The following is a 14,832-nucleotide window of genomic DNA, read 5'->3' as shown; positions in this document are numbered from 1 at the left end:
ACCTTTTCACAAAATTTCATGTTCTTGAAATATCAGATTTTCTTTTCGACATCATTACTTGGCAACCAAACTGTTATTGCGAAACTATGAAGGTATTTTTTCAAAATGTTGAACTTAAAACCAATCCAATGACAACATTATTTCTATTGGTATAACTTTCCAGTTCCGCAATATCATCCGTTGAAAATACTTTGATTTCAACAATTGCCAAATGTTGGCTGTTAAGAACTCTAGAACAGAATGCCAAAATTTTTTAAAACAATCGAATAAGGTACTTTCACATAGTATAACAAAGTCCCAAAAGGAAGAGTCAAACTTATACTTGTTTCATAACTGAATCAATGAATACATACATAACATTTAATTTATGCATGCCTTTTGTATTCTGTAGCTTATCATTCGTGTAGCCCATCAGAATTCCGCTGCAACAATGGCAGATGTATCTTCAGCTCGTGGAAATGTGACCATGAAAATGACTGCCGAGATGGAAGTGATGAACTAAACTGTACTTACCCACCCTGCGCACCTGGAGAATTTACCTGCGCCAATTACAGATGCATTCCGCAATCCCAAGTTTGCAACGGGGTAAACGACTGTAAGGATAACACAACATCAGATGAAACGCATGAACGATGCCCACGGAACTCCACATGTCCTTTGAATCACCTTAAATGTGAGAAGACGAATATATGCGTCGAACCTTACTGGCTTTGTGATGGCGACAACGACTGCGGTGACAACAGTGACGAAGATCCTCTACATTGTGCTGAAAGAACTTGCCCTCAAACCAGCTTCCGGTGTCCAAATCATAGATGCATACCAGCTACCTGGTACTGTGACGGAGACAACGATTGTCTTGACGGCAGTGATGAACCAAAAGGATACTGTGGATCAGAGGGAAGAACTTGCTTCGGCGATTTATTCACTTGTGACAACGGGAATTGTATTCCCAGAATTTATATCTGTGATGGAGATAATGACTGTCTTGACAACTCTGATGAAGATGATCGACATCAATGTAGTATGTATTTAATGAAATTCGTACGCCAATCATACTTTCTTTAAAACACTAGTTTTCCATTTCCAATGCATTGTTTCTTTCAACTTACAGATGACAGAAAATGTGACGAGGAAACGGAATTCACTTGCTCTGCCAATAAAGCCTGGAATCGAGCTCAATGTATTCCAAAAAAATGGCTCTGCGACGGCGATCCAGACTGTGTAGACGGGGCTGACGAGAATGCGACTCTTCATCATTGTCAGGAACCCACTCCGTGCGCCGATAATCAATTTACATGTAACAACGGACGATGCTTGAACCAAGGATGGGTGTGCGATCATGACAATGACTGTGGAGATGGTAGTGATGAAGGAAAAGACTGTCACGATAAGTACAAGACCTGCTCACCGATGGAATTCTCGTGCCAGAATTTTAAATGTATCAGGAAACAGTTTAAATGCGATGGACAAGATGACTGTGGTGATCACTCAGACGAGGTTGACTGCGGTATGCATGTTTATAGAATTTGACCATCATCCATAACTTTTATGAAAATACATTTTATTCGTTTGTTGTTTCTAACAGTTGAATCAAAGTATTCCTTTTCTGATTTAATGCACAGGTAAGGGAAGAAATAGTACCTGTGCAACTCCTGGTGAATTCAAATGCAGAAATGGAGATTGTATTGATCAGCATTTGGTCTGTAATAAGGTGCCTGACTGTGCTGATGAGAGTGACGAGCCAGCACACTGTAATGTTGACGAATGCGCGCGAATTGAAATGAATCAGTGCGGTCACAAGTGCGTCGACACTCCAACCGGATTTTACTGCGAGTGTAATGAGGGTTACAAGCTGTTGCCAGATGGAAAAGCTTGCGCTGATATTGATGAGTGTATTGAAAAACCGGAAGTTTGTAGTCAGGAATGCGAAAACACCCCTGGAGGCTTCTATTGCAAATGTAATGAAATGTGGTATGAAAGAGCTGCTGATGAACACACCTGCAAACGCCGAACTGGTATCAAACCTTGGATTATATTTACTAATAAATATTACATCCGGAATATGTCCATCGATGCTTCGTCTTACAATCTCATGCATCAAGATCTTATCAATGTTGTTGCTCTGGATGCCGATTACAAAGAAGAAATGCTTTACTTCTGTGACGTTACTGCCAAAACAATATATAGGTATGTGGTATGAAATTCTGCAAAACTTAATCATTTCAAATATCTTGAAACAAACTTGCTGATTTTCTATCTACATGAAAATATCTTAGGTACGATCTAGTTTACTTTTATTTGTCTTAATATTAATTAAAAAATCCGCTCTTAGGGCACCACTCGCTGGCGGTGAGAAAGAGATGGTTATTCGTCATGACAGTCATGGCTTAGAAGGTATTGCTGTTGATTGGGTGGGGCGTAAACTTTACTGGTTGGATAGGCATTCCAGGCACCTAGATGTCTCAGAACTAGATGGTACCAGCAGAATGACTTTGAAATCCGGAATCACCGATCCTCGCGCTATAGTCGTTCACCCTGGCACAGGATATTTATACTTCACGTCATGGCATCTTCAGGTAATGGCAGAAAAAGTTCTACGATGATAAAATATTGATACGTAACAGTTTGGGCCGCGAACTCATGTCACAGAATTCAATCACATGAAGTATACGACACTTTTTTGTTGCAGGCTTACATTGGCAAAATAGGAATGGATGGCAGTAATTTTACGCGAATACTAACTTGGCAAGACGATATTGCTTGGCCAAACGCTCTGACGATCGATTACTTTACAGACAAAATATTTTGGGCCGATGCTCACCTGGATTATATAGCATTTGCAGACCTCGAGGGCCACAATCGACGTATTGTTCTCTCAGGTTCATCGGTGCCTCATGTTTTTGCAATAACTGTATTCGATGATACAATATTTTGGACCGACTGGAACCTCAAGCAAATCAACAAGGCTGAAAAGTTTTCTGGCAAACATTCGACCGTCCTACGAAAAACAACGCACAGACCTTATGACATCCACATTTACCATCCACTCAGGCAACTACCGTATAATAATCCCTGTGCCGAAAACAACGGTGGGTGCTCACATCTCTGCCTCATCTCTCCATCAACCAAGTCTTATTCCACCGATAGCTATGGTCGAATGGGAATTACATCTTTCAAATGCAAATGTCCAAACCAATATGTACTCGGCGAAGACGGCAAAACATGTCTGCCTAACTGCACCAATGGTCAACACCACTGCGGACCTCCAGATGAGAAATGTATTCCATGGTTCTGGAAGTGAGTCATTAAAAAATGCTCAAGAAAAATAGTGACCCAGTTCCAACTTTAAACTTGATTACAAATTTTAGGTGTGATGGTGAGAAGGACTGCAAGGACGGATCAGACGAATCGCCAAGCTGCCCGCCGCATCACTGCAGGCCAGGGATGTTCCAATGTGGTAACGGCAATTGTACATCAAGCGCAACCGTTTGTGACGGAGCTGATGATTGCGGGGACAGAAGCGATGAGGCAAAGTGTTCTCTCGATTGTCCAGATTTGGAATTCAAGTGTAAATCCAATGGCCGATGCATACACGATTCCTGGAAGTGCGACGGTGATGCTGACTGTAAAGATGCAAGTGATGAAGATCCAAATATGTGCCGTAAGCTTATTTTATAACAACTTTGCCAATGATGTGAATTTTTTTTTCATCCAACCATTGGACGTTTTAAAATACTTTTTTCTATTTCAGACAACAGATCATGCGACCCAGAAACCGAATTTGAGTGTAAAAACAAGAAATGTATTCCCAAGCTGTGGGTATGCGACTTTGACGATGACTGTGGGGACGATAGTGACGAGCCCGCATATCGCTGTCGACAACAGAATTGCACCAACGGATGGCAACGTTGTCCTGGGCGTACAAACTACCGTTGCATTCCCAAGTGGCTTTTCTGTGATGGAAAAGACGACTGTCGCGATGGTTCTGATGAGCAGCCTGAGAATTGTCCAAAGTGCGATTTAACCACTGAATTCAAATGCAGCAATAACAGATGTGTCCCTAAACCTTGGCTATGCGATTTCACTGATGATTGCGGTGATGGAGGAGACGAAGCCGAAGCAATGTGCAAAGACAAGTATAGGGAATGTTCAGAGTCTGAATTCCGGTGCACGAACCGCAAATGTATCGCTTCTAGATGGCGATGTGACCACGAAGACGACTGCGGTGATAATAGCGACGAAATTGACTGTCAAGACTACGTCTGTAAGGTATATAAAAAATATTGCACACCAAACCAACACTGTGCTTGTTTTCACTAATCTCGAAACTAACAACGGATCTTTACAAGAAAGTAGGTACACGACTATATTTGTGTATCCTGATTTAATCAAATACTGGTTAATTCAAAGTAACGGTGTGTGTTTATTGTTCCATTTATTTTATACCCACATGAATGGACCAATAAAAGTAACAGCTATAATACAACTTTTACCACCATTTGTGAATGGCAATTATCCTTATATCCTTCGAGTACAAAAGATACTAACTGAACAAAATTTTTAATAATTTTGATTTCAGTATTCTCTAATATAAAAATTAAGTCCCACCTATTGTTTTCCGAGAGAAACATACTAGGCAGCATTCTATTTTCCTCAACTATCCTATTATATTCTCTTGTAACCAATACCTACATTCTATTATCACTACAATATTCTAATCAGTCAACACTTCATTAATTTTACTACAGCGATGACTTTTTAAATCTCCGATGGTGCTGTTATTTTCAAATATTCCTGCATACTCTGCTCTAAACACAAGTCTGGGTATTACATTAACGTACTACATCTTTAACTACCTTTACTATCTAATGCATATAAAAATTTAATTCAGATCATGACTACGTATGTTTCATTAATTATTAAGTCAGCGGTCAGCATATCTCGCATTACAATTGTCCCCATAAGATCAAAACGAAATTGTTTTATTTGATTGGCATAAAATGAATTTTTATAATTTCTGCTATTCAATATTAATAACTTATGTTTAAAAAAACAACAATTTTTAGATACACTTTCTCTGGCATATTCAAGATCTGTATAACCCAATCTACAACATGTCTAAAAATTATAACTAACCTTCGAAACCCAATAGCATAACATGGAACTTGAACGGAGTTTGAACCATGTTGTTTCTTTTTCCATTTCATAGTTGTGACATTATAGATAAAAAGGATTACATGTGCCAACTTGTGCCAATTTATCATAGACAAAGCATGCTCTACAATGCGAAATGTACGTTTGAAGTAATCGAATAAAGCACATAATTTTTTTCATTCCTACTCAAGAGTAACCGAGTTGCTATATTTAACGCAAAAATAGTATCTCTTTTCGACCATTATATTAGAGTTTTTTTCCATTTCCTAAACTTCCATTTAACTACAATTTCTAATTAGGTCGATTTTTCAGGAGCTTGTTAGAAATAGCGTTTTCATCAGATGCTTCGTGTATCTTACTCTTTTCAAAACGTGACCATATTTTTTCTAATGTAATATCAATTACATATTTTTTGAAATTACACACTGGCATGTTGTTCAGCAAAATTGCAGTTGGTGTGTCAGAGTAAAATTTACATAATTCCGCATCCACATTTCGTGGTTAATCATGTTAGTTTCTGGGTTATATTTTTTTTTTTTATATATACAAAAACCCCATTCTAAAACTCTTTTCAATTTTGAGCTCTTATAATACATTGTATAACATTATCCTTGTATAATTTTCCCTGTGATTTTATTAGAATTCTCTACATTTGTTTTTCTTACAAAATACGTGCGTAGTTAACGATGCTTCTGAACACATTTTTTATTCATATTTTCATATTTTTTTCATATGAACTTCGGTTATTTCCAAAGGTTTTAAAGCTCTGATTTTACAATAAAAAATCGAGACGAATTCTGCGAGGTCTAAACATTTTTGTTACTTCGCGAAATAGGAAAATATGTATCACTTTATTTTCTGTGTAAAACAACTTAAATAATAGGGTAGAATTAAAAATAATCAGTGCTTAAACATGTAAACTTCACGTGAAATGCTCCATCATGCAGTCTCGCTACATATGGTGTATTCTAATTACTTCGAAGTTGTACGTGATATTTTTTCTCGTGATTATCTAATCGTCTCTGAAGAAATGAATTTTTTCCATGGTTGATTTTTTTATTCAGAAAATAAATAACTATATATATATTTCCTACGATATTTTCTGAGTGCAGTTGATGCATGCATAAGTTCTGAGGGAATTCCGTCACTTTTTGGTCACTCAATTGTAACTAATTTTGCTTGAGACATCATTTTCCAACCAATGGTATTGCTGGTATACAAGTAAAAGAATATTTTATGCCTTTTAAAATTTGTAATCCTTTTTTAAAATTTTATACTTACGGTTTCTGTGTGGTAGAGTAATAACTCGGTTGGTCTGTTTGCAACAGTGTTTCCGAGTTTTTTATTCCTTCCAGCTCCTTGTTTTCTATGTCGATTCCAGTTTTCCTAAAAACTTCAAACTCTTTATTTTTATACTTTTTATTTACTCCAGTAGTATCTATCTATGTGAACTTGTATATTATTACATTTTTTCCTTCAGCTTGTTTGATTAAATATTTCAATTTTCTTTCCAGAATGTAAGCGTTTTTTTCTTGTCGTTCCAGTGTTTCTTTTTATTCAATACACTTTGTTTTCCACTTACTTTCTCAATTAACTTCATATGTGACACTACAACAGATCTGATGTGTTTTAAACTTGATCAACCTGATTTGTTAGTTTCTCAAGTAAAACATTTAGATCTTCGTTAAAATTGGCATTTTTTTGTAGAATTAATGATTCATCACGTGCTCAAGGGTGGGGAAAAAGAGAGAGACGATTCTATTTAACTATTTCACAGGGAATTTACTCATTATTTCTGACCCCTTTGACATTTTGTGCTGCACTTCAATTAATCAGTAAATAATAAAAATATGGGCATAAAGCTACTCTGGTTGAGAGGAATCAGTGAAAATGAAATGCAGTAGCAGGGTGTCCAGTCATCATGGAAATTCTGGAATTATGGAATTTGCATGGAATTTGATACGTTCTAGAAGAAACCAGGAAATCTCATGGAATTTCATATCGTGTCTGGAATCTTGTAAACTTGACTCGATGTTCATAAAAATTTAGCCAAATCTTAAAAGTTGTCATTAAAACTCTGAATTATTGTAAAAATTTTGACTATCGTGCATGTATCTATTTCGAGTCGACCTGGAGAAATCGTGATCTGGAAAACCTGCTCTACAAACTTCGCAACAAAATATACTTCAAAAGTAATCTTAGAATTTAAACAGCAAACGTTGATATCTTCCATTGATATTGAATTGTTCTTACTTTCTTTTTACAGAATGATACATTCAAATGTGCAAGTGGACATTGCATCGCTTCGTACTTGCAGTGTGATGGGGCTCGGGACTGCCGCGACATGAGTGATGAGATTGGATGCAAACCTCGGTTTCCTGACGGACGTTACTGTCCCGAGTCTCAATTCCAATGTGACAATACTCTTTGCGTTCCATTTGCCGATCGTTGCGATGGTATTGATGACTGTACTGATGGTTCCGATGAAAATCCTGCCATGTGTGGTGAGTAAAATGTTCATGCAATTTTCATAAAAGTGTAGCCCATAACAAGAGTAGCAGTGATACTCTAAAATCGTCAAGCTGCAGTCTTTCTGTCAAAGTAGTTGAAACTATGATTAAAAAAATTGTGCGTTCACAGCCATGTTCACCTGCGATCCATTAAGGAGATTCCAATGTTTGAATCGCAAGTGCATACCAAAATATCAAATTTGCGACGGCATAGATAATTGTGGGGATGGGTCTGATGAAAATAACATGACAATGTGCGCTGACAAGATTCGACCCTGCGATCTTAATACTGAATTTCCTTGTGCAAATAAGAAATGTATCGATAAATCAGAGCTGTGTGATTTCGAAGATGACTGTGGTGATGCCTCCGATGAATTGGGATGTCGTAAGTAGTAGTGATATTCGTGATTATAATTTGAAAGCCTGATTACAAATTTATTTACATGTGCTTTGGAATATTGTTAATTGATAAAAATAATTCAATTCACCTTCACTTTATTTTAGATCAGTTGAGTTAGAAGTTCGTGACTGTATTGGTTGTATAATTAAAGTTTTCGTTGGTTTTGACAGTCAGTGATGATAAGATGCATTCATAGATAATGATGTCTTTATTACGACGTTTCTATTTCAGATCACAATAAGCGCTGCTCACAAGACGACAAGGGCGGGTGTTCACACTATTGCCATGATTTAAGCGCCAATGGTTATATATGCGCTTGTTACCCAGGCTACATAATATCTACTGAAAATCACAAGCACTGCGAAGATATTGACGAATGTGCCAAAGATCTGCATCATTGTTCCCAATTGTGCACGAATATAAATGGATCTTATTCCTGCTCGTGTCGTCAAGGATTCCATCTCTCTGATAATCTAAGCGGTGTATGTCGTGCTGAAGATCCCAAAGTGACGATATTGTACGGAAATGGTCCAGAAATACGTGGTTTCAATCTTCACAAACACGAAGAGATTGACGTCGTCGCCGACGAGGAAAGGGTCAAAGCTCTTGATTATGATGTAAAAATGGAATACGTGTATTGGATCGATGGTCACAATAATACCATTAAACGATCCTACATGCCTAATGCCAGAAACGGCAATGTCAAAATTGGATATGCCCAGGATCTTAATATAAAAAGTGAGTTCGATTTCTCGCCTTGGAAAAAACGGATTATAATAATTTGAGGGGAATTTCTGTACGATCTTGAACCTCAATCTGAATCAAAGCTCATCTTCATAAAATTGTATTTGTGTTTGTGAAAAACAAAGTCTTGCCATGAAAAGGATTAAGTAATTTTATTCATTTTTAGTGTATCAAGAAAGAATTCGTCAACCTACGATTATCAATAAATTCAACTAATTTTTATTTGCAGGTGACTCAAAGCTAACTAATTTGGCACTTGACTGGATATCTGGAAATCTTTACTGGACGGAAATCGACGCTTCAGGGACAAGGTCACACGGGCGCATTATGGTGGCAAAGTCAGACGGTCGATATAGACGAAGCTTGGTTACAGTGGGTCTGGAGAAACCGACGTCGATCGCGGTAGATCCTGAGTTAGGGCGCATGTTTTGGTCGGATGCAGGAAGCCAGCCTAAGATTGAAGTAGCCTGGATGGACGGAAGTAAGCGGCACCCAATAGTAATTGAAAGATTGACCACCCCATCAGCACTGGTGATAGACTACGAGATGGATCACACCTTGTACTGGGCAGATGGTGACAATAATGTTATTGAGTCTGTCAGACCGGATGGCTCGAATAGGAAGGTCATTCTGGAGAGCGTAAATCTCCAGCACCCGATCTCTCTAGATGTTTTTGAGAACAACATTTACTGGACAACGCAGAAGGGAGACCTTGTCCAGAGAGATAAATTTGGAAGAGGAGTAACCGTTACATTGTTGAATAACGTGAAAGTTCCAGCAGGTATCAAGGTGCATCATCCGCTCAGATACAACATATCACTGAGAGATCCCTGCCACACAGAACCTTGCACTCATCTATGCTTGGCCATACCTGCGGGCCACAGATGCCTTTGCCCAGACAGTGCTGGACCAAGACAACCTCATGCTAGTGAAAGAGTCTGCGACGCTGTGGCAGAGCGACCGCGGCCGTCTCCCAGGGAATGTCCTTGCCAAAATGGTGGAGTTTGCAGGGTATCTGAAAACAATGAACTCGAATGTGCTTGTCCAACTAATTTCCACGGGGTACACTGCGAAGTCAGCATCGTTGCTGCTAGGGCTGGAACCTCCACTGCTGCTATTGTCATTCCTATCATTGTTGCTATTTTATTCCTACTTGGAGCTGCGGCAGTGTTCATCGTTCTGAAAAAGCGACCATTGTGAGTACATTTTTTTTGCTTGCATGTTTACCATGAACAGGGATGAATATTGGATAATAAAAATTATGTAATCATGGATATGAACTCGACCGGCTGAAAATATTGGAGCATTAGATTTTCAAATGCGACTTTCAAGAAACACCACCTTAGATTCTAAATATCTTCCATGTAAATCAAATTTTCAGTTTGAGTGTCGAATACTCAAAGTTAATGAACCTAAATTGAGTTCGGGTTATGACACAAAGCTTTTATTTCACGAAAACAAAATAATAATACAAGAATGTTTCATTCGATATGGTAGGGTTTAATATCTCCTCATCTTCAATGCTAAGATTTTTCAATGGTAATTAACCACGCTTTTATTACAGTGGAAAAACTACAGGTTTGGGTAGTCTAACGGGACCTCAAACTGTTTCATTCAGACAAGGCAGCAACGTCGAATTCGGTGAATCTACACCAGAAAGAATGGTAAATAGTTGTTTTACGATTATTCGTACTTTACATAAAATGCATTTTTTTAATTATTCAAAGCCACGTTTTCATGAACAATTTACATGAAGCGGGTGGGCGTCAAAAGTTAAATTATTCGAAATCTTTCGTTATTTTATTTTCACATTTTTGAAATTTCGATATATCGGCCATTATTGTCGCAATATTGACATTTCCAAGTTTTGACCCCCACCCTATCAAGCATTTTAATCTAGAATATTATCAGATAATTGGCAATAACTGGAAAGTTGTCAAAGGGATTACGAAATTACAGATATTATTCAGTAACTGTTGAGGCTCATAAGAAATTTCATGTATAATACTTTTCGTCTCTTTGCAGACTGTTCAGAAATATCATCTAATAATATATTTCATTTTGAAATGTATTGCAAATGGAGAATACGTAATACCGTGGTATAATATATAATACTAACTGTACACGTTGTGTTACAGGAACCTCTGGACGTCGAGTATAATTTGAACGATATAAACAATAAGAATAGGGACTTCAGTAATCCAATGTACGATGCTGTAAATTCTGATCAAGCAGGAGCAACAAATGGAACAAGCGCAGCGAGCGGTATTTACGAAGTACCAGCTGAGATGAAACCGTCTAGTATACAACAAAAAGAGCCTCCTCAGCTTCACTTAAAGAGGCGAGAACTTGATCCTACGCCTGTAGATTCAGGAAAAGATACGCAGCAATTAGTCGAGGAAGATAAGTCAGAATGCTAATACGATCCGATAGCTTTATTGCTTATACGCAGTAGTGGTACACAACTCGTTCTGTCCCGGCCATGGAGTAGCTACCAGAAAAAGAAACGAATAAAACTGCTGTTGCAAACAGCAGATTGATTACGTGAAAATTTCGTTTAGCTAATCGTAAGAACAGATCATTGTTAAAATGGAGGATATAGAGGTGAAACGAATTATTAGAATGCTCTTTAATAAGAGAATGAAAAAGTGAAGATAGGAGAGTAAAATATTGATAAATTAATAAATTAATAAATAAATTAATGAATAAATAAAAGGTGCAATTCTTTCTACATGGCAGCTTGTATATAGATTTGTTATATGAAGTTGAGGTATTTGTTATGTTTTACGATCGAAGGCAAGAAACCTGGTTGTAATAATTTTATCTAAATGATGATTAGTTTTTATATATATTGATGTTGATGACTGTCATACAGATAATACATATAATATTTTAATTTGCTACTCCTGATTCGGTTGATCTGGAACAAGTTTTTTGATCAGATTGTGTCATTTAAGAAGTAGATGTGATTTGTATAAGTCTTGTAAATATAATTGCTACAAATATTATCTAAATATCATGTTATCCGTGTTACCATAAAAACGCAACAACACATTCCATTATTTCAAGAAAAAACTCCATGGTAGTAATTGGTGTATATGTATGTCACGCACAAACGTATTATACAAAAAAAAAAAAAGAGACAAATCATGATGATCGTCTTTACAGCATAAATAATAAAAGGATAAAGATAATAAATACCGAATTGGACCAATTATACAGATATAGGTATACATATATAAATGTATATATGTATATATATTATTGTTACATAATGGTTACGTGAATAATTGAGGTAGAAGAAAAAACTAAATCATCACGATACGCGATGCAAGTGGCCAATACATATCCAATTTGTGATCTAACAGTACGTATATTATATAGTCGTTTTTTATGGTGAATGGAGTTTTTTAAATTAAAATATATGCATGCCTGTATTTTTATTTTTACATTATTTTCTTACTGGCAAGCACACGTTAAGTTAACAAGGATCATTATTAATTATTATGGTAGAAATTATTGGAAAATGCAAATTATTATTATTATTATATAAACACGTAAATAAATGTTTCATTACATAGAAGTATATTACTAGATAATAAAACGCTCAGAATGTTTGGTCGGTGACATTGACGTATAGGTATTGTACATTGTTCTAGACTATTCAGAGTGAGTCGACACTAGCTATTTGTTTAGCCGCCTCCCTATTTAGTATCTATTATCTTATTTCAATGAAAGTTTTTATTCGTATTAAATACAAAACAGATTCTTGATTGAAGTGGCATTTGACTAGTAATGAGTAAACAACAATAATTTCCACAATGGTAGGTCCGCTCTGTGGATTGTCACTAAATTTGTTGGCACATTCAATAATACGATGTACTTACTTGCGGACAGTAATTTCGATCTTTACTGAGACTTTAAGTGTTAGGTATTCAGCTATCTTATCCAGTATTCATGTTTTTTTTTCGGAGACTTCGATATAGTCAGTCTGAATTTATACCTTCGCGATATTACATATTAAAGTCCTTGTGTTCGTCGGATATACTTTAGCCTGCAGGTCTTAAGTTAGTCAAGACACAGTCTCCGCAAGTAATTTGTTATTCCTTAATTCTGTAACGATTCATATTTTAAAACAGACGCGCAATATCTCCACTGAAAGGTAGAAGAAAATTTGAGGGAACGAAAAAAGCTGCGAGGTGCTAATTAATACTGTATATATATATATATATATATATATGTGTGTATTTACATATGATATAGTGTATTTTTTACATTAATAGTACATTATAGTGATTTCTCATACTACCACCCAGGCAGATCTTCACAAAGCCTTTGTACACGCGCACATATATTATATGTTACTATTTTAGTGTTTCGCAAGAAGTCGCGAAAATCGTAATTTTCAAAAAAATGCATATATATTAGGGTGATTTTTACTTTCCTGATGTTCGAATTTCAATTTTGCTGCTCCCATATTTGTTTCTAAATAAAAAAACAAAAATTTTGAGCCCAATATAAATTTCCTAACTTGATTTTTACTATCCACTGTAACGATGCGAAGTTTTCCATTTAAAATATACGTGATTTTTATCTTCTGATATTAATATTTTACTGAAACATCTAATCTTTCACGAAAAAAAATTAATTTTATATGGAATTGACGGGGATTGATAGAACTTTCAAACGGGAAAAATAAGAAAAAATGTATTGGCCATTCCAAGGCATTTTTACCTTGCTTATTTGAATATTTTTCCATTTTTTAAATTAAAAGCGGATGATTGTTACCTGAATATCTCTTTGATGACTTCGTCGGAACCTAAAGTTCTTCATATTACATTACTATTAATCTTAATACGTAATAAACGTCAAACATAACTGATATCTTGCTTTTTTCCTACCATTTTCAATTAAAACAAAGAAAAATATTCAAACAAACTGGGTAAAAATGCCTTAAAATGTGAAATACATTATTTCTTTTTTCTCCCCCTAGAAAGTACTATCGATCCCCGTAATTCCGTATAAAAATAATTTTTCTCGTCAAAGATTAGATGTTTCAATAAAACATTAACATTAGAAGATAAAAATCACGTATATTTCAAATGAAAAATTTCGCATCGTTACAGCAGATAGTAGAAATCAAGTTTTAGGACATTCATATTGGGATCAACATTTTTTTTTTTAAATAAGAAATAAATGAGGGGGTAGCACAATTAAAATTCGAACATCTGGCAAATAAGAAAGACCCTGATATATATACACGTATTGTGCAAACGTCATAAACTAATACCGTCCAACAATAAACAATAAGTCTAACCACCAATTACTCCCTATATACTTATATAAAGACAACAAACAATAAAAGACGAGTATTGTAATTAATATTCATACATGTTATACACACATGGAAATTTTTCATAATAATGATGATAATAGTAATAATACATTTCAATTTCATATTTCACCACGTGTATGTATAACGTATACAAAGAATTCTATACAATAATTTATCAATTCATAAAATTTATATACAATTTACAAAGATATGATAATAATAATAATTTATCTGTGCTACAGGTGTATACTAGTGCATAGATACATACCATATAAGTGTGTATACCAGTCCACGCAATGTACAGAGATCAAACTGTGTCACAATAGTAGTCCTAGCTCTGTTATCATTGATGCGTACATACGTATATACACATATATTATTTTGTGAAAGTCTGCAAGTTCCCTGAAGAGAAGAAGGAGAAAATATAGCAATTACATGTATATTAATAAAACTATATATTTAGTATAAACTTTAAGTCCGAGCTTCTTCCCTGGTTCGTATATTTATCTACTGTATCCTTAGAAACATTTGTGATTAGTGTAGATTAAAATTATCTTCAACTATGCGAAATTTCTTATCGCGATATCACAGGAGATATTTGTCTTATGCAGCTGGAGTGGCAATCGTTAAATGACTTACGACATGGATTATAGATCTATGATAAAAATCTATATACAATATAGATCGAG

At 35.8% G+C, this 14,832-nt stretch overlaps 1 protein-coding gene across 2 annotated transcripts in view; it reads left to right on the top strand.

Annotated features, from left to right (window-relative positions):
* The window catches only part of LOC107227413 (low-density lipoprotein receptor-related protein 2), a 59,931-nt gene extending 45,313 nt beyond the window's left edge, over nt 1-14,618 (top strand). The window contains exons 11-23 of one of the 2 annotated variants that reach the window (XM_015668543.2): nt 392-1,021; nt 1,112-1,507; nt 1,623-2,187; nt 2,333-2,576; nt 2,690-3,297; nt 3,369-3,661; nt 3,752-4,269; nt 7,421-7,658; nt 7,795-8,049; nt 8,296-8,802; nt 9,038-10,004; nt 10,373-10,472; nt 10,947-14,618. In XM_015668543.2, the coding sequence (XP_015524029.2) occupies nt 392-1,021; nt 1,112-1,507; nt 1,623-2,187; nt 2,333-2,576; nt 2,690-3,297; nt 3,369-3,661; nt 3,752-4,269; nt 7,421-7,658; nt 7,795-8,049; nt 8,296-8,802; nt 9,038-10,004; nt 10,373-10,472; nt 10,947-11,228 (5,603 nt within the window). In that variant the 3' untranslated portion in view covers nt 11,229-14,618. The remainder of the gene's footprint in view (nt 1-391; nt 1,022-1,111; nt 1,508-1,622; nt 2,188-2,332; nt 2,577-2,689; nt 3,298-3,368; nt 3,662-3,751; nt 4,270-7,420; nt 7,659-7,794; nt 8,050-8,295; nt 8,803-9,037; nt 10,005-10,372; nt 10,473-10,946) is intronic. The other variant, XM_046734881.1, reaches the window with a different exon arrangement.
* Nucleotides 14,619-14,832: the final 214 nt, after the last annotated feature.

Source organism: Neodiprion lecontei, chromosome 3 (assembly GCF_021901455.1).
Source record: "Neodiprion lecontei isolate iyNeoLeco1 chromosome 3, iyNeoLeco1.1, whole genome shotgun sequence".
NCBI classification, from domain to species: domain Eukaryota; kingdom Metazoa; phylum Arthropoda; class Insecta; order Hymenoptera; family Diprionidae; genus Neodiprion; species Neodiprion lecontei.
The sequence above is the reverse complement of the archived record's forward strand: the minus strand, read 5'-3'. Positions and strand labels throughout refer to the sequence as shown.